Source organism: Lates calcarifer, linkage group LG1 (assembly GCF_001640805.2).
Source record: "Lates calcarifer isolate ASB-BC8 linkage group LG1, TLL_Latcal_v3, whole genome shotgun sequence".
In the NCBI taxonomy this organism is placed as follows: domain Eukaryota; kingdom Metazoa; phylum Chordata; class Actinopteri; family Centropomidae; genus Lates; species Lates calcarifer.
This window is the reverse complement of record NC_066833.1, coordinates 16,145,996-16,167,010: the sequence shown is the minus strand read 5'-3', so window position 1 is coordinate 16,167,010 and position 21,015 is coordinate 16,145,996. Positions and strand designations below refer to the sequence as shown.

General features: G+C 42.4%; 1 protein-coding gene across 1 annotated transcript; it reads left to right on the top strand.

The window, feature by feature from the left end:
• Positions 1 to 494: 494 nt before the first annotated feature.
• LOC108901608 (vang-like protein 1) lies at positions 495 to 19,822 on the top strand. Its single transcript, XM_018703154.2, has 9 exons — positions 495 to 705; positions 5,253 to 5,504; positions 6,210 to 6,381; positions 11,767 to 12,195; positions 12,375 to 12,550; positions 13,521 to 13,654; positions 15,605 to 15,755; positions 16,653 to 16,887; positions 17,829 to 19,822. The coding sequence occupies exons 2-9, from the start codon at positions 5,434 to 5,436 to the stop codon at positions 18,087 to 18,089; spliced, it is 1,629 nt and encodes a 542-aa protein (XP_018558670.1). The 5' UTR covers positions 495 to 705; positions 5,253 to 5,433; the 3' UTR covers positions 18,090 to 19,822.
• Positions 19,823 to 21,015: the final 1,193 nt, after the last annotated feature.

Genomic DNA, 21,015 nt, shown 5'->3' with positions numbered 1-21,015 from the left:
CATTTTGTGACAATGTCAATACAGTATTTCATTCTTAAAAACTCATGTACTCCTCCCTCCTTTTTGTAAATATGTTAATAGTCAAAGATCTTTTTTATTTCAGAAGTTTAAATGTTGGATACAAGGTACTTCACAGACAAGTCCATTCCCAGTGTAGCTGCACTGGAAACTCCAGGTTTCCACATCACACCCTCTGTAGATTGCATAGTAGACCAGGATTGGCTCCCAAACAAGTGATGTAATGTCACAAAATCATCAGCCAGATTTAAGGTGTGCCTGTAGGAAACCTTCCTCTCTCTGCAGATGAATATGGAAATAGCCTCCTATATACAGCAGCAAAAGCCAAACATGCAAATGAACTGACAGGCAAAACACAGTTTTTAATGGACCAGTATTTAAAATTTCACAAGGCAAATAACTTCACCTTGTTGACGCTCCTGCTTAAAAAGCACGACCTCTTGTGGGCTACAGCTGAATATATTCATTTTACTGCACTTGGAGCGTGTTGTACCTCCATGCTGCCTTCCTCTCTCTGGTCCTGCTTATCACAATGGCCAGGCTCGTATGAGGGAGCTGCCTCTCTGTACAGTACGGTACAGACGCTCCTCACATTAGTAGAAGCAGAAGCAGAAGCAGCAGTACCAGCAGCGCGGCGGCGACAGACCCACACCGAGACGCAGTGAGCGAATATGATCTGAGGAAAAGGTAGGTTTATCAGGAACTGATAATAGCGATGCTGTGTTCATTACGCCGGATATATCCTCGCCAAAAGCCAGAGACACAACCCTACCTAAGAATTACTGATGAAGTTCAATGCTGTCGTGTCGTGGAAAAAAAAAACATGGTTTCCTTCAAACCAGACAGATGTAGCCTTTAGTCTGTGGTCCTCCTAACCCATATTTATATGGAGGGTAACCTTGTGCTTCTGCTTTTTTGTCTGCTTCAGTGCCTGTTAAGTGTGAAGAAATAGACTGAACCACCCGAATGCGTGCGTTATTTGAAGTGATAGTCGCTCATATATAGCCCACTGTGTGTGTGTTTGTGTGTGTTAATGGGCTTCAGTATGAGACTGAAACGAGATCTATTGTAACCGAAACTGCAGCTGTGTAACAGAGAAGTAGCATCACATCCCTTGCTCTCTCTCTCTGACTGAGGAGCCCTGTAAAATAAAGGGCGTTTCAGATCAGACTGCCGCTGCAAATCTGATGGTGTGTGTCGCCATCAGCAGCTGCTGTCTGGAGAGCACACTGTGCACAGCTGGATGAGGTGTTACTATGACTGAAGCCGCTTCACGTGCCTCCTCTGACACTATGTCTCACTATCTCCTCAGAGGCATGATGCTGCAGTGAAACTGTGAGGCACCCACAGCCATGTATTATTGAGCAGTGCTGATAGGTAATGTGCAGAGAGGCTTGGGGACACTGTGAGGTGTGGGAACCTCTTCAATAGATGAGTCATCCCCTGGAAGCTATTCTTGCCATGGATGATCAAAGAAAGTGTTGCTGGCGATGCTTTTGTCATTGTTCTCTATTAAACTGTGTTTTCTGGCCGGCAGGGCAGTGTGTCAGAAGTGTGATGAGAAATGGAGCTACCTTTCAGCTCCCTTTAGGCTACAGAGGAGCACTGGAGTCCTGCAAAGCTTGGATAGCACAGTATAAAGCATGATCCACTGTAGAGAGGTGTACAGTAGTGTATTTACAGGCATTAAAGCCTCACTCTTAAAGTAGGAATGTACTGAGGTATCTCTTCCCTCCCACCCAGCATCACTTCGCTCCCTCTGCCTTACTTAGTTCCACATGAGCGGATCAGAGGGGACTAAGTTTGCATTCCAGAGAACTATGTCAGGTCTTAACTTTCTCCTGAGCGTGCGTGTGTGTGTGTGTGTGTGGGTGGGTGGGTGTGTGTGTGTGTGTGTGTGAAAGAGCAGCAGGGTGAGAGTGGCTTAGACTCTATCCAGTCACTCAAAGGTCACAGGTTTGCTCTCTGCACATCTAACAAATACGTTTGAGCCAAGGATCATATGCCAGATTGTCACAGGACACAATGAAAGGAAAATACCCAGGAAACAAGGTATTAATTACATCTCAGGTCCTGGCAGTGAGGTCAGTGAAAGAGTAAATTAAAAAAAAAGGTTATTTCCATGGGGGTTTCACGCCTTTGCATTTCTGGCTCAGTTTGTGTTAATTTAGTCAGTCAGAGACACTATAATATGTAAATCAGCAGCTGTTCCCCTGGGTTATCTGAACCATGATGATGGGACTGGAGATTGCTATCACTATTAATGATAGTGGCAAACACTGTGTCAACCTTTGTTTTATTTCAGAGAGGTTTTGCCCAGCACAGTGGACTGTGTTACTTGTGAGTGTTGTGAATGTTTCATTTGTTGCTTATTTTTTTAATGGACATTCGTGGACACTGGTTGGACAAAACAAGGAATTTGAAGATGTTACCTTGGTGGCTGTTTTTAGACCAAAGATAAGATTAGAGAATATCAGCAGTTTAACCTTTTTTTGAAAAGTCATTAGTTGCTGCCTAAAATACTATCTGTTGTATTTTGTTGGGAAATTTGTAGTTTGCTGGTTTTAAATTGTGAAACAACTGAATAACGCAGCAGACACACAGCTGCTGCATCTGGCAGATTTTGGCTTAATGCCACCAGGGCAGGGCGCACATGAAGTAGGGAAGGGAAGGCATGAGGGCTAATGGGTGTGAGGGAGGGCACAGATGCCATGGTAACCAGGCCTCAGCATGTGCTCTAGATGAGCTATGAGACTGATCTGTGCCATGCATTTAGGGTGCCAGCACTGCATCGCACTTTGATGGCATCTCAAATTCCACACCTCTCTTTCTCTGCCCAGTCTGGAGGCCAAATGTCCCAGCAGCCAAGGACATTGCACTAAAATCCCACATTCTCAGCTTCATTGTTAACTGGTGAGGTGTATCAGCAAGGGAAAATTCTGCAAAGAACCTGACCTGTCAGATGTTGCAGCCCTCCCCATAAAGACTCATATATTTGTTCCAATAGTGCACTCTGTTAAAGCTCTCTCTTTTGAATTAAACTTAAAAAATGAATCCATAATACTACATGGACCTATACCTCTGAGTCTGATCATGTTTAATTACAGTAGCTCTCCCTGCACAACAACCTCCATCCGCTAAACAAACACATTAATGAGTGTTTGTTTTACATTAGTGTCACTTTCTGCCCTTGTGAATCTCGTCTCGGTGCAGCCAACCAGAACGGTCTGCGGAGATGCAACTGCGCTTCAGCAGATGATACATTTCCACACAGACTCCCTCACAGAGGACTACGGTATTTTTTGGATGGACGGGCTCACAGTAGCTGCACATATCCGGCGCACTTTGTTATTCCTGCATGCTTTATTCATAGATATCCGTTGGTTTGTAACCGATAGTTTTTCTTACCCTGTGGCTGCGATTTTCCACATGGCCTGGTTCACTATGCCTCTTCATGCTCCTCTCGTGGATGAGTAGCTTCACAGTGGGATCATCTTGGCCCACATACTACTGCCACGCACTCAGAGGTCAGCACTCAGGAGGTTAACAGCTTTCATTCAAATCATATAGGCTTATTCATTTAACCATACGGGTGCTGGGTGCTGGGCCATTGTTTGTTCTTTGTGCCCTCTCACTGTGTCACCAGCCCCCCACCCTCACTCTCTCACTCGCACGTACATAAGTGTATCGCACAAATTTCCTCTCAGCAGGGGTGATTGATTGTTACTGCTAGATGGGGCCCCCTGGCTCCAGTGTTGCCACGGCAACAGTGGACGCTCCAGATGTGGGTTAAAAACGAAAGATCTGACTCTCCTCTGTCAAAACTGTGGTTTGTGTTTAAAATTTGATGCTGCGACATCAGCTTTGATGCTGCGAATGGTTGTTCAAGTGCATTATTTATTGAAGTCTCACCCATCTACAGCCCTTTCATCTTCAACATTATGTTCCCCTGCTTTTAATAGCACAAGCAACTTTATCAGTGGAGAATGATGTCGTATTTACTCTCAGAGAAAGTGTGCTCTCCGTTGCCACAGCATCATTTCACACCTGGATGCTACAGGTCTGTGAGATTGTACAAATTCTTGCATGTGTTTGACATAAGTAACACTATAGGTGGTGGCAGAGTTATTACATAATTTATATGCATTAATCCTTCATGGAAAATCAGTGGTTTCTCATATGCACCAGCCACATTTCCCATAACGGGTAATGGAAGGGAAGAAAAACACTCATATCATCTTAATGGAAATCAGTTACATTGCAGTGTCTTCTTCTAACCATCATTTCCGCAGCGTGATCTCAATGCTGCTGTGGGGATTCACATCCCAATATGCTGAATGGGCCGTTTTAGTGTTTTTATGCACCACTGGCTGCAGACATAACAAACAGCCTGCAAATGATAAGGGGAGAATAATCCCAGTTAGCGAAATGCAACTGGGCCCGGGGATAGTGACTGGCAGGTGGACAGGGTGTAGATTGAGGTCTAAATGAATGGTCATGCATGGCGAGGTGCTAAAACATCCTCATGCATTACACAGAATACATTAATTCCCAGGATGTTAGTCTGGCAGCAGCCTTTTGAAACACATTCACATGTCACATTTTCTGATAATGCTAGTTGAAACTCGTTGCAGAGGCCTTTGTTTTCTCCGCTGAAGCCTGTACGGTGTGTATGTCGTAGGTTTCTTGACTAAGAATTTTAGTTGTTTTCCTTTTTATTTACCCTATATTTAACCAAAAAGTCTCCAGAGATGCATTACTCCTTTTATGAGAAAAGCCTGGCCAAAATGGCAGCATTAAGACAAAGTCACATAAAAAACAGGCATAATTAATTTGAGAAGTGTAAAGGAGAGAATGGTTCTGGTGTGAAGGAAGTGTTTCCAAATAAACTTTGTTCAGTGTAGAGCAAATATTTAGTTTTGCCAAGTTTAGAAACAACTCTGCGGGCACTGAGGGTTATTCCCCCATCATCCGTCTTATGGCTGCATTATACAGAGGTAGACAGGAGTAAACCTGCCTGGTGAGCAGCCCTCACTTATAATAAAAATGAATGACTACTCTGATGTTTTGTTCACTGGTCATTATGTTCTCCATGTAAATGTGTTGAATGGTAAGAATCAGCACAGTCCTGTACAGACATGCGTTCCCTGGTAGCCTGGCTAGTGTACCTAATGCATTATTTGTTAGACAAAGCCACACTTTGAAGCAAACCTCTCTATCTCTCCATCTCTCAGGTCAATGTGGCTATCAAAGCAGCTCTCTGGGATAGTAGTCAGTCATCGTAGATTCCTGAGGCTCGTCTCTATAGCAACCCATTCCTCCTCTTGAGCATCGCTGCCAACTTACCCTCTCTGCCGCACAACGAGTCTCTCCTCATCCCCCCCTGGCCAATCATTGCTTCTGAACTGCGTTGGAATGGACACTGAGTCCACTCACTCGGGCTACTCCTATCACTCCAGCCGCTCCGGGAGATCAAACCGACATGGGTATGTTTCCCGTCTGTCTTCCTTTCCATCTGACTGTCTGCTTCCCCACTGTACCTGTCCATCCTTCCCTTTCTGTTGTTTTTGCAGGATCACATTCTGAACATGGTTTGTTTAACTGAATGCCTTTGGTGTACATGAGATTGCTGTGTTTGCCTTCAGTTTTGGCAGGCCTCATGTTGGTTGTAGCCAAATAAATTAGATGAGAGACTAAGAGAGAGTCAGAGCGAGGGCAAGCTAGAGATTGAGACAGACAGAGCTCATGGATTAGGGTCGTCACAGATGAGTGGCTCTAACCTATTTCAGTGATTTACTCTGTCTATTCTGAAAATGACAGAATCATTCAATTCCTGTCTTGTTCACCTCTCTCTGATTGTCTGTTGGAATATTCTTTGCCCTCCCTTTCCACCAGTGTTTTACCATGGAGAGCTGCAGCTAACAATTATTTTCATTATCAATCTGTCCTTTAATTTTCTCAATTTTCATTATTTGGACTACAAAATTTTGTGAAATAAGAGAAATTCCTGATCACAAACTCCTCAGAATAGCAGCAGATTTTCTGACTTTTTTCCAACATATGATGGACAAAATGATAAATCAAGAAATGAATTTCCACATGAATCAATTATCAGTATCTTAGTACATCAATATCTGTCTATTTTCCTCTTGTCTAGTCCTTTAAGTTCATTGCGTGTGTTTGTGTTCCAGGGATCGAAGCCGTGAGCGGCACAAGGCCAGCAGCAGTAAAGACAGCAGTCGTTCTGAGAGGTCTGTCGTTATCAACCCTCCTGACACACCGTCCCAGGAGTCCCCTGTTCACAATGGAGAGCCGCTGCCTGGAGAACCCACACCAGCAGCAGATGATGGAGATGAAGCCCAGGTATTGATTGTGAAGTCGGCAGTCGAGACTGGAATAATGCAAAAGCTGTATAACCTGTGAATGAGTGCAGGCTGTGTTTTTGAGATGCATCCGTTGAAACAGCCTCTGCTGTAATCACAGTCCTTTAGAGGAAATCAGAGGGCCCAGTAATCCAACCATGACCTCCATGCCATGACCTTATAAACTGGTCCTCACACAGCTGGCTGCCCATTGCCTCAGTGCCCAACACATAATAAGAATGGTAAACAGGGATCAAATAGGTCAGAGCATTAGCATCCCTCTTGAATGCCTGGACGGATTTGTGCGGACAGTGCTGAGTTACAGTGTGTATGTGTGTGTGTGTGATACTGGGTATAACTGTCATGCCTGATAGCTTTAGAGCAGAGCAAATTGGTACCAGTCATCCCATAAAGCTGATTTTGCTGAGCTCTGCAAGCAAAATAGGTTTTAAATCGACACAGGGAAGCGAAATGCTGTGATAATGCAGCTCCAAGACAGAGTGGATATTTAACTAAGTCAGTGCTACAGGGATTAAAGAGGCATTCAAATACTGTGATCATTGTATCAAAGTGATAGTTCTACATCTATCTCCCGCTTTATTGGTTAGAGGTAGATTAGAAGATCAGTACCACTCTTACTCTCCCATGTACAGCTAAGGTAACTGTCTTCTAGGTCCTGCTTCATAGTCAACAGACAGATGTGAGAGTGGTGTTGATCTTCTCATGTAACTCTTAGCATGAAATGAAATAAGTGTATTTCCTAAAATGTCACACTGCTCTTTTCAATGCAAAAGATCAGGTAAATTGCAATGAGAGTTAAAGAAAGCTAAGTGAAAAGCAAAAAGGCATCTAGAGCAGGAAGAGGTATAGTTATTCTTCTTTAGAGAGAGCTCTGCCTGAGGCGGCCTTCACAGTCTCTCTGACCTACTTGAAATCTATAGTAAGAAGAGAGCATTTTATCTCTGTACTGTTAGTTTGTGTGTAAGACAAAGACAGAGGATGTCTGTGTATGTAAAGTGGCTGAGAATGAGCTGCCTGCAAAAGGTGTACTTTCTTGAACTGTATTATTTAATGTGATTAGGATGTGGACATGCCTTGAGCCAGACTTTCTAGCACTTTCTGAGAGGTCTGACCTATTTTGCCGTCTCCGCTCAGCATCCCCTTCTGTCTGGCCAGCCGAATTCCACGCTGTCATGTGATTGTCAGCTTGTAGCTTGCGTCTATTGTCGGCAGTGTAAGGTGATCTGCCATTGTACTGCATTAGCCCTCCAGACAAATGAGTCCAAATGGCACATCAGCACCACTACCACCACCATCACCATCACCACAATCCACCGTAGCCAGTGCTTTTTGGAGCAGCTCTCTTCGAAACACTAACAGGCTACAGTGCAGAGAGACGTTCTCACAGACTGAGATTAGCCTTAGCATCCAGCCAAACGGCACTTTGAGGAAAGCTGATATGAATAATCCTCCATGTTTACACGCATGCCTATGACATAAAGATACACTCTTGGACCATAGCTTCTGTGTGTGTGTGTGTGTGTGTGGTGTGTGTGTGTGTGTGTGTGTGTGTGTGTGTGTGTGTGTGTGTGTGTGTGTGTGTGTGAGTCATAGAGAGAGTGCCAAATCTGTTACTGAGACTGTCCATGCTGCTTTGTGAGACGCGGTGACTTTGTGCCAGAAGGCAGCAGCTTCAATTTCCTCACAGTGTTAGCTTGAGCAACACCAAAGCGTACGGTGAGAAGCATGTACTCTTGCTTTAGCATTTCACACTTTGCCTCTTTGCCCTTCTCTTCACATACGTGTAGACACAGCTACCAAAGCAACAGCTTGTAATTTGATGTAAGAATAACCACCACAGTAAAAGGAATGGAGTAAACTGGAGGAAACCTTTAAATGGATTTGTCTCATTGGTCCTATGACTCGTTTTAGCACAAATACACACACACACACACTATGACACTAATACTCTCACCAACACCAGCACAAACAAACCAACGTGTAAGTGTCATTCTAACCTCCACCCAGGCCAGTGGGGCTTAGTCGTGTGCTTAGTTGTGTTTTGTAGCTGGCAGACTGTTTGCTGTGTGTATGTGTGAGTCTCTGCGAGCAGTGCTAATCAGTTTGTTGTTGTATTGCTGTGCTTTGTGACGGTGGAACAGGCCTAACCATAATCCATATTCACCCTCTGCCAGATGAAAAGACTGCCAAGATAGCAGGCAGCAGTCATGCCTCTCTCTCTCTCTCTCTCTCTCTCTCTCTCTCTCTCTATCTCTGTTTCTCTCCTGTAACCCTTGTCTGTTTTATTCTCTCTCTTTTACTTACACTTCCTCCTCATTTTACACTGCATAAAGATCAGATCTGATTAGTGTAGCATTAATCTTTGGGATTAATCTACTGGGACTTAATGGCTGGTATTAGCTCATTCAGTGATACACTGTTTTCTTCCACTAAATGAGACACTAGCATTAAACCTTGTCTATATAAACGCCTTGGCAGAGAGATTGTGCAGGAGTCCAACATGTTCAGATTGTGCATCCAAATGGAAGCTGATGTAGAGTATGGAATATTAGGGCACATATTTTTAAGTGAGCTGTCTAAAATTTGTAGTTGAAATTTAAGACTAAGACAACACTAGGCTAGCTGATTTGGAAGAGGCCCTTTACATGTGAAAAGGACAAGTGTCCACACCAGTGTTTTGCGGTTGTTTTCATAAAGATCTGCAACCACACTAAAACAATAGGAAAAATAAAATAAAGCAAACCTCTTCATCTTCCTCCCCTTTCAGTCCACAAACAATAAAACTGTGCCTCATAGTCAACATCTGGTGAGGAGTGGCATGGACAGTCTGGGCCAGTTAAATATGTGAAGTGTTCTAAAGGAATAATTTGTCATATTGGGAAGTATGCTTATCTATATGCTTATATAGATTGTGTCATAGTGTATCTATCTGTTCAATATGAAGCTTCAACCAGCAGCTGATTGACTTGGGTTAGTTTGTTTGCCAGATGAGCATCAGAGAGGCCAGAAGATACAAAGATATAATAGAAGATATAATGAAGATATACTACGCAGATATAATGTGTTAAATAGTGAGCTTCAGGGGTGCCAGGCTGCGTATTTATCATACAGTTATATGTGTGATATCTACCATTTCATCCTCCCAATGTGTTCAAGTGTTTAATGTAGCCAGATTCAGTTTAGTTGCACTCATTTGCATCTTTTTCTGTTTCTGTTCTGTTACAGAACAAGGATAAAATACTGGTCACAGCTCATAAATGCTACCAGTGCTGCTGCACTGAGGGTCAGTCCAGCCACTAACTTATGATTGTGAGGTAATCTGGAGGAACAGTCAGAAATGCAGGTTTAATGACCGCAACCTGTACTATGTGATTGGATAAATTGTTGATGTTTAAAGTGAGTGATCATGGAGGACCATAGAGGCAACTGAAACTTGCCTTGTTAATTTTACTGCTAAACGGTGCCTGCATCTGACCAGGCCTTATTTTCTAAGAGCCTCAGAATATCCCCTCAAGAAGGAGAGCATTTTGAGATTTATTCAAATCTGAATAAATCAAAACATCAGCTTAGCGTGGAAAGAAAAGGAAGTGGTTTCAAATTTAGCTGGCTACTCGTTTTCTAAAAAACTATTGAGCATCCGTTGAACTGTGAGATGGTTCAGATCACATCACAACTCCCATATATGTTGTAAAGGCCGGGGCCCAGTTCAAGAGTGTCAGCTTAAAAAGAAAAAGGAGAAATGGAGGAGAGATGTGAGCTGAATAAAAATTAGACTGGACACTAAATGGACCTGATGTTACACTTACATAGCTGACCTCTGGCTTCATACATTACTCTGGCAGACAGATTACCCCCCTCCCGCTGCTATCTTACACCTTCACTACTGCCATCCCCCTCTCTCACTTTCCCTGTGTTTCCTCATCTTGTGCTCATTCATCTTCTGGCTCCTGTTGGCATCTGCTCCTCCAGCATGGCTCAGTTAACTGGCTGTGAGCAGTAATGGAGGGCAGAATTCATATTCATGATGCATTTTCCTGATTGGAAATATGCAAACGCAGCATTGGTTTTATATTTTGCATTCCACAAATAGAGTCAGGGTTCACTTAATCTGTAAAAGTTTATATTAACTTCTAAATAGCCTGAGATGACACAGTTTACAGTTGGATACAGACAGGGGAAAACTAACGTGACCCTGCAGTTTCCCTGCAGCTTCATCAAATACTCAGGCCCACATGGCTTAAGTTGACTGTGTGATGTGCATAGATGTATGTGTGTTCACACATGTGTGAAGCCATGAAGGCTTATCTGTTCAGGTTGTCATTTTTTATCCCCCATCCCTCCCTCTGCAGCTGCTGCTCCTGTCATTGGTTGTAGTTGAAGATATATACAATACAGTGACACTCTGGGAGACAATGAATGGCTAATTACGTGAATTAATGACAGGCGCACAAAAAAATAAATGCCTCTTAGCGAAGACTTGTCATTAATTTATTCTCCCTGTGTCTCTTTGTTGGAAAGATTTATGCTTAAAATGACCCTGCTGGCAAGGAAGAAAAAAATGTGATTCTAATTTGCAGTGATGGGCCTGGAAAGCTTCAGCGTTTGTTGTTGTGATTCAGTATGCGTGTGTGTATTTGTGTGTGTGTGCCTACATATTTCAGCATGTGCAGCTTCCTGCCAAAGCGAGCATTAGTGCGCATCCCATCCTGTCATCTTATATTACTTCAATGGGACTTTGAAGGCTTGTCATAATGAGGCAAAACTCCAAGAAATCAAGTCTCTCTCTCTCTCTCTCTCTCTGTCTGCTCTGTGTGTGTGTGTGTGTGTGTGTGCATCATGCTTTCTCGTGCAGGGACTAAAATAGGAAAATGGAGGCATTGTTGTCTGTCTGATTCAGGTTTACATTCATCAGCTAATTTGCCAGTGCCTCTAGAGTTTCAGTCTCTGTTATTTTAAAGGTCTTTGCCCCAAAACAATAGAGGTGACCAGAATTTTGCTTTGTGGTGCTCACAGCATTTAAAATGTATTTAAAGCTGCACTAAGCAATATTTTTGTATCAACAATGGATCAAAAAACTATATTAAACTGAAGTATATTTCCCATAGAAACAAATCCACAGAAAATTGTCACCCAAATTGCAATTCTCCTCTGCTTTACAGAGCATTTTAGCATCTTTCAGTATTGTTTTGGTATTATGGACCACAAATTCTGTTTTGATTTATTAATCTCAAGCAGAGAAAAGTAGTCAAAGTTCACAGTTTCCTTAAAAAAATCAATTGATGCAACTTAAAAATTTGTTTGTTGTTTGAGTTTTAAGTTTGGGTGAAATGACCCTTTAACTGCCTCATCGTTCTGTCCCTTTCAGGATGATAACTGGGGAGAAACCACCACCGCAGTGACAGGCACCTCAGAGCTGAGTGTTTCCCAGGAGGAAGTGGTTGGACTCGGGAAAGAGATACAGGACCGGACCCAAGGCTTCCGTCGCTATCTCCCCCTAGCCGTGGGCTTGTGTGTGGGGCTGCTGGTGATGGCCACACCCTTGGTCTTCCTGCTTCTTCCAGCTGTAATGTGGCCCGACAGACTGCAAGCTTGTGGTGCAGCCTGTGAGGGCCTCTTCCTCTCCATCTCCTTCAAGCTCCTCATCCTCCTGGTAGCTGTTTGGGCCTTGTTTCTCCGACCGGGCCACGCCAGCCTGCCCAGAGTGTGTGTGTACCGTGCCTTCCTCACCACACTCACACTCCTGCTCACAATGTCTTATTGGCTATTCTATGGGGTCCGGATCCTCGATGCACAGGTGGGTTTGAGAGTGTGCTAGTAGAACATTACAAGTATTTTTTATGACTACAGAGATGATATGTCCTCTCTTTCATTTTTATATAATAATTGTTTTATATTTCTGCCATTCCAGATTTGAAATTCAATTTTAGAGTATAACATATAAAGCATAATTTTTTCATCTCAATAACTAAACAGGATGAGGACTACCATGGTATTGTCCAGTTTGCCGTGTCCCTCGTGGACTCCCAGCTGTTTGTCCACTACCTGGCCGTGGTGCTGCTGGAGCTCCGCCAGCTCCGGCCCTGCTACAGCGTCTGTGTTATCCGCTCAACAGATGGAGAGACACGTCACTACAACATAGGACAGCTCAGGTGTGCACACTCGTTCACTGTTTTTACCTTGTCTCTGTGCATTCTACGTATGCGGTTTGTAATGATACAGTGGCATTTGTAAAATTGCCTTTACATCTTGACCTCTTGACCTTTCATACCGTGATGCATTTAGTCATAGTGGCACTTGGTCACAGTCATTACACTCTACCATGGTGAAGTATGTGTGTAATTGAAGGCCCATGTCCTCAGGGAAGACTGGCACAGGCAATAATTGAGTTACTCATCAGTCCCGTCGTCTAGTTTGCTTAAGGCGGGCTATTCTAAGAGTCTGGGGGGAGGGATGAGAAAGTGGCAGACACAGGCGCTCGTCCTTTGGCTGTCTTACTTTGTCACTGCTCTGGACATGTGTGTCCTACGACAGGACAAGGAAACAGGAGGTTAGACAATACCTATACAGGAGCCAGAAACAGGCTAAGCATACACACTGTGTTAACAGTCCAGTAACTTAAAGGGGGACTGCACTAATTTTACACATGAAAGTCTATTTAGAGGTGTTGGGGTTTACAACTCTACATATGAGAAAAAGTTGTATGGAGCCTTTTGTGGCTCCAGAGGGAGCTGTGTGAAATCTGATAAATGAAGCTGATGACTATGAGTTTGAGAATGAAAAAAGTCTGGGGATGTGGAGTCATGTTGAAAGAGGAGAGCTTAACAAACCTCTGTAGCCTGTTCCTCATCTCTGCTTGAGGCTACATTCACTGCTTCTAACATAACACACCTGAATCTCTGAACTAAACTGTCAGCAGTCATGTTGCATTGTGGATAATGTTGGTTTTTGAAAGGAAGATAGGATGAAGAACATGTTGTTTTGCTGTATCAATTTGTCTAAAAACTCACTATTTAGTGAATTCAGTATTCATTCAGTACCTTATATAGGTCAACCATAATGTAAGTCATATTCCTACTGTCTCAGAGTTGTCACTGTCTATCTCTCTCTTATGTTGCACAGCATTCAGAGGGCTGCTCTGTCCATTTTGGAGTACTACTACAGAGATTTTCCACTCCATAACCCAGCACTACTCTCTGCCTCCAAGCACCGGGCTGCCAAACACCTGGCTGGGTTAAAGGTCTACAATGTAGACGGTGAGTCACCTCATTTGTCCCAATAACTTCTTCCTATATTATGTAACATCTCAGTTGAGGTCCCTTTCAGGGCTTCATTGGGGGCCAGTTTTCCAAAGATGTTTTAGACTGGTCTTTAGTGTAGTGAGTTTGCTCCTAGATTAGTCTAATGCGAGTTGAATAAAGACTGACTTAGTTTAAGCCCAGGCTTAAAGTAGTGATTTGATGCTGTTGTGCTGCACTTTACCCAGAATCCATAGCAAATTAGTCCTGCCTGTGACAGTCAAGGTCTGCACAGCTTTGTGTCATGGATGAATTAAGACCTGAGGATTGATCATCAGTTAGATCAGTTTTATCTTTGTGAAACCAGAAACTGGTTCACTATGTCTTCTGTTCCTGCCGCTCTCTTGTTGTGATGTTTTTTTCCCCCATCTCCCATCTCCTCCAAGAGCAGCTTTTAAAAACAAACTGAGAACATACCTTTTGGACCGTAAGTACAGATAAAAGTCCTCGACATTACTCTGCACAGCACTTTATCACAGGAAGCTGCTAATTTCATGGTTCAGTTGTCTCCATCTTTACCGCACTTCAAAGCTTCTGTCCCTGACATAATGTATATATTGCATGTGCAGAAAGCACTCTACTGCCCAACTGTGGCGCTACAATGCTCTTGATGTATTGCCTCCTTGCACCCATATACACATACCCTGTAATGCCACATATTGCACCTTGTCCTGCAGTTAAAAGGGTCCTTCACTCATCACCCATCAACCCCTCACCAGTGGATTTGATGATCTATGGCAGGGATGCAGTGTGGGATATGGTGTCCTCATAGCACCTTCCCACCCACCCCACCCCCTTCCCTATCAAAGTGCAGCGGAAAGGCCTCTAGAGGGCTGTGGAATTTCAAGCCTTAAATAATTCATCAGAGTAACGCTCATTCCTCACATACTCCCACATCCCTCCTTCCTCCCGCTCAGCCTGTCTCCAGCTCGCCTCGCCCTTCTTTTCTTTTTTCCCCCCTCCTTTATTTCATTTTTCACTCACTTCAGCCTCCACCCACCCCCTCCCTCTTTTTCTCATTCATAGTCATTCACAGTCTCTCTTCTCACAGCATGAATATGTAGGCCAGGATGTTAAAGAGAGCAGTGTTTACCCATGTTGTCGCTGGAAAAATATTTACAATGCTCCCTGTGCACATGATCTGATGGCATTCCTCCCACAGTATACACTAGGATGGTTTCCATCCATGTTTTACTTCTACACTCAATGCCTCCCTCTCACCTGCACACACATACACACACGTATGCAGATTAGATTATTAATGATTTATATCCTTACCTGACCTGAAGGGTTTACTCTATAACCTCCCCCAGACTGTGCTGTTCTTCATGAATATGGACCAGTTCTTACCTCTCAACAAATGAAATCCCAGGAACTGTAATATAGTACTGTACCAGCTCCATTAGCTTTATGGGTTTGTCACACAAATCAGTAAATTCACAGATCAGACAAGAACTATGGCCTTTGAAGTGTAAAATGCTGAATATATTAATCCACCCCCTACACCCCCAGTGAAAAGGTTTCTGCATCAGACTGTCTGTGGAAAAATGTGGATGGTTCCAGTGAAAACTGCCTCTTTTCTCAGTGCTATAATTAACATTTCTTGTGACTGAGACGCATGATCTGGCAGGATGCCCCAGATAAGTTATAAAGATTAACACACAGAGTCCTCATATATTTCTCAAAAGCCTATGGAGTATAAAATGGGCACATACTGACCAAGTAGGTTGATTTGCAGTTGTTTTACACCTCCAGTGATGTGTAAGCTCTCCTCCAATGTGACCTTTTCTTTCAGTGATACAGATTGAGATACAGGCCATTAATCAGGAGTCTTTTGGGGTCAGGGAACGCTTCTTCCAGTTCAAACCGATATAACCAATTTGCCTCTGTCCTTTCCCTTCGGTGCAGCCCCAGGGAACACGGCAGGGGCTCAGCCTGGTAATGGGAATCAGTCACGGGCGATGGTTTCAGCTGCTGCCAAACGCAAAGACAGCGCCCACAATGAGCTGTACTACGAAGAGGCAGACTACGAGAGAAGAGTCCGCAAACGCAGAGCCAGGTGAGTCACATGGAAGAAATAGCAGCATGTCATAGGATGAATTATTGATCTGTAGACTCTTTCGGGACCTTGGGACATATTGTAAATGCGATTGCATTTTGCGTGTCAGCCTATGTCTGAATAAGCTCAGGAGTTGCTTTCACACACAAGTCCAGATGACAGTCTTTCCAGCATTTCGGTACCTCTTTCAACACGGCACCAGTCTGAATTAAATCTCTTCATATCAACATTAAAGCTGCAGCAGCACAAGGATAAATGCAAACAATAAGCAACTGAATGCATACTTTGTTTTGCCCTAAGGCCACTGTAAATTTATCACTTAATATTACTTTCATCTCTTATGCAGAAAGCAAATAAAATTGGAAAAACAACCCAATGTTTTTTATGACAGAAAATGATTTTTCCCCTCATAGTTCATGACAAAAGAACTGGAAAAAAAACATTCTACAACAATAATTGGACTTGCCTTTGTTTTATATTTTCTTTTGTGCTCAACTCTTATAAATCAAAATATTAGGCAAAAATCTTTACATACACAAGTTTCAGTTTGACATATTATCATTTTATGTTTGTGCACTGTTGAATGTTTCAAATTAGGCAGCATTCACTATCTAATATATGATTAAACTGATGAGAACTAACAAGTGAGAAGTAGGGGCAAGTGTCCCATCATGTCTAAATAAAGCTGTAAGGAAAATTCATGGACACCTACAGTACCTCTTAATGACACAAAGCCTTTACTTTAACAGATGAGGGGCAAAGCCCGCTACATTATGTTTTCCATGTTTGAAAGGGGCTTAGCGGTTGCATTGGAACATGTGGTATGTGTTGCCTATTGAACAGAATGGATTAAAAGCAGTAAGCTGGAGAGCTGACAGTAAGCTCCTTCTTTGTCAGGCTGGTGGTGGCTGTAGAGGAGGCCTTCACTCACGTCCGGCGGATGAAGAAAGAGGATGAGCGTGCGAGCCCCTCTGACATCATGGATGTGCGCGAAGCAGCTCTGGCCATATTTCCCTCTATGGCACGTGCCCTGCAGAAGTACCTCCGCACCACCAGGAGGCAGCACTGCCACAGCATGGAGAGCATCCAGAAGCACCTGGCTTTCTGCCTCGTCAACAATATGAGTCCTAAGGTTAGCTTGACTTTTAATGTTTGCTGTCATAACTGAGATTCTAATAAGAAAGTATGGGTTTTTAATGTTTCAAGCCACAAAAGGCAGTATTTAACAGACTTAAAGGATAATTCCAGTTTATTGCAACTTGGGTCTTATTTTCATCATCCTGGCCATCATTTCTATCAGTTGTGATAGCTGCGTATTTTCCAAAGTTACTGCTGGGACCTGGGAACACAATGGCATGGCTACAACTAAGTTCAACGGGGCAACAAACATGGGATCAAACAGGTTATATACATGCCGACACTTTGGTCTGGTTATCCATACTACTCACAAACTGGGATTGTGACACTCCAGAAATACAAGAAATCTCAGTACCATGGTGTCTGTTCACTGTTTTATTTCTTTGAACTCTTATTTCTTGATACTGAGACAGATTTTTGGTGTTTTTGAAGTGCTGATATCACAAGTTGTTGTCACTTCAGGAAAGAGCCCACTCCAGTTAGAGGAGCACACCTGTGTTGAACTGTATCCAAACCACTTTATTTGTTGAAACCAAATGTACACCCCCAAAATGTTGCCAATAATCCTTCATTACACACAGACACACTAAAACTTGGCATGCACAACAATATGGTCAGTCAAACCTGAACAAGGTGGTTGGTCTGTGATGGTTGTAATAATTTAACCTTTCACCTTAGTTTTTGCATTGACTCAGTGGCACGAAGAACACACAAAAGGCTTGCAGCCTTGGCTCTTGAGCTATTTTTGTTTGCAACGCATCTCTCAAAAATTAACATGGAGTTTTTGCAGTTAGGAAAGTTGGCTGAATCTATGTAAAACAGACCCATCCATGTTGTAATGAACCAGAAATATCCTGTAAACCATCCAGTAAAATAAAAAAAAAAGATTTTCTTGGTGAATATTATACACTCAGTGGCTGTTTTATATGTGTCCAGGCCTTCCTCGAGGCCTACCTGGCCCCTGGTCCAACCCTGCAGTACGGCCCAGAGCGCTGGATGGCTGATCAGTGGACTTTGGTCAGCGAGGCTTCTGTCACCAGCGGCATAAAGGAGGGGACAGAGTTCCTGCTGAGGTGTCTTGACTTTAGCCTAGCTGTCACCATCAAGGGCATCCCTTACATCCGACTGACTGAGGAGTACATTGACCCCAAGTCTCATAAGTTTATACTGCTGCTTCAATCAGAAACCTCAGTTTAACAGACCCAGCGGACCAGTGCTGCTGATCGGGACTTGCAGGGCTGTCACAATTATATGACTGATTTTTTTCAAAAATAGCTTTTTGTACTGTTTTTTGTACTTAAGTTTGTGTTATTTTCTCACATAGAGTTATCTTTGTGTCCTTGTTGTTGTCCCGGGAGACATGGAAGACGATAAAAGACAGAAAACAGGAAGGAATATGCTTGGATTTCTTGTGTTTGCAGAACACAGTTCAGGTATTCCTCTATGCACTTCAGATGACCCTCACAGATGTTCTTCTTCCTTTATTTGCATGTGCCAGTGTGTGCCTGCGTGGAAGAGTTCATGATTCAGGAGGAGTGTGTATGATTTAGGATGCAAGAGCGTGTGAGTTTGTGTGTGTGTGTTGAGTATATAATATACACCCGCGGGTCTGTCTCAACCTGTCTCCTCTTTCTCCTTAGCATTAATGTAGTGACCAGGATATTTGATATAAACTGAACCCTTTTCACCAAAACTGCTCTTTTTCACTCTTAGCAATTATTATTTATCTGTCCTGTATTACAGATATATGTACAGTATTTATATGTGAATATACTCCACACTTTTATATCAAAACTGTGCTTGGTTTAAATGATTTTTTTACCTTGTCATAGATTTTTTTTTTACCTTGTCTGTCCACGCTGTATTTGTGGGAAAAAAAAACTGTAAATAGCTGAAGGCATGTTTGTAAATGTCAGACAAATCACTGGAGTCTCTCAGACTAAATGCCAAACACAGTGCAGCTGAACACAGACGAATCTAGCCATTGTGAACAAACACATCTGACTAGTCATCATGTTTGCGTTTGTACAGTTAAGTGTGTCTGGTGTACACTGAATTTTTTGTAGGGCAGAAGAGGGAATTCATGTTTGGATGGCAATGAGGTTCATGTGATTGACACATTAATTTCTTGTCCTGTCAGCCAAGAGAACCTCAGCCATGAGGTTCTCAGCTGCATAAGACAATGTATTAAATATAGTTAAATCCAGATTTCAGGAGCTGTTGGAAAAGACTTAGACTTTCTCTCAAAAATAAAATAAAATCAAAAATTAATGAATACATAACTCATGCTGACTAGTGTTTAAACAAGTGTAAGAAATGAATAATTTAGTATAAATTAGCTCAACCCAGTGTCAGTATTTCTGCTGTCAGTATTCTGTCTGTGGACAAACAAGTGTCACTCTACTGCCACCTATCTGCCACTACTAGAACAGGAACTGTTCTGTTTATCAGTCAAACTGTTAATTTCTATGAATATTTGATCTGTATTTTTAGATCTTCTGTACTTGGGAGGCATGTTCTGTTGTAAATTAATATTTACACAAGTGTTGCTGTGGTGACTGACGGTGTAGTTTTGTTTAGGACTGTTTAGGAGTGTTGATGGTTGTAAATATTTATTGACTGCACATGTGCCTCAGTTATACATATTTAGGATCTGCTCAGCCTACAAGTGAAATTTTCAAGTGTGCTTCTGTGTGTGTGTGTGTGTCTGTGTGTGCGGGTGTGAGAGAGCAAGTGAAAGGGGGGAAAAGAGAAAGAAAGGGAACATAAATGAAGAAAAAATATTGCTTTTCCCAAATGTCATGCAGCTGACAAGTCATAAGTCTTAGGTTGCCCCTTGTCTTCTTTTATACAACAGAAAATGTAAAATCATAGCAGTGTCAAAGTCACATTTGTAAAAAATAAATATTTGTATTGACCTTTGCAAGGTATTTGATTATGGCTGTATTTTTATGTGTGATAGATAAGCATGTCTGCCAATATCCTTTATTAGTACAGTGAATGGTCAGTTTTTAGAAGTCTGTTCTGGTATTTCAGTGGCCTTTGGAGAGTAGTTTCACTGCAAAAGACTAGTAATGTAGCTTAACCACATTTTGCAGTAGCTTGGTGACGATAACCAACACTTCGATAGCTACATGTGTCATTTTGCAGTGAGGCAGCTACACTTATGCTAATTGTTATACTGATTATTTAGAAACAGGAAATATATTTCCTTTTATTTCTTTACATAATCTATTATCATTAGATTTTTTTAAATTTTATTTTATTTTATTTATTTATTTATTTTTTTTGCATATTTTCTCTGTGAATAAACCAAACTTAAGAATAAGTACGAGTGCAGATGTGGTGACGTTAACATCGAAAAGAACAGCATCTCATTACACAGTTTGTATAATGCTGCGGCTGTCAGCTACAGTGTTTGGTATAATCAGCACAATTCACTTCACATGACTTGCACTTTATTTTAACTAGAACAGGTTTTCAGGTTGTCAAGTAATATAGGTTAGACTTTTTCTTTCCAAGGTTGGAGTAATTAAAACAAAAATGGGCCTAATGCAGGTTTCTGTTGAGGCTGATTCTGCTGCTTTTAACTTCCCAGTGTAAAATATATGTATGGTTCATTGTGTTACATTTTCAAAACAGTTAATCCAACACAGTTAGTTTCAGTTGAATGCATATGTAAACTTTACCACCCACAAATGGATCAGGAAACCTACCTTGTCATTGGAATGTGTTTTCTTTGACTGTGCGCAGGGAGAGATGAAGAACAAACAATGAGTCACCGCAGAAACGAAAAAGCAACAAAGCAAAGTAAAAGTGCAGGAATGCAGAGAGGAAGAGAAACATGAGGAATTAGCATTCAAATGAGCTCGCCTGCATCAGTCCAATAGTGTAATGATAATATTATCTCCCTGTGCAGCTGCTGCCTGCTCCATTAATTCAGGTGATGAATAAACCTGATGAAGAAAGACAAATTAGTGAGAGATGAAAGAAGAGATTAGAGGTTTGCTTTTGAAAATGGAGAGTGTCAGCATGCGCCCAACACCCCTGGGCAGAAAAAGCACCTTTATACCAAACATTACATCCTAAGTCGTATTACCTGAAAGGAGGATGGAGAATTGGA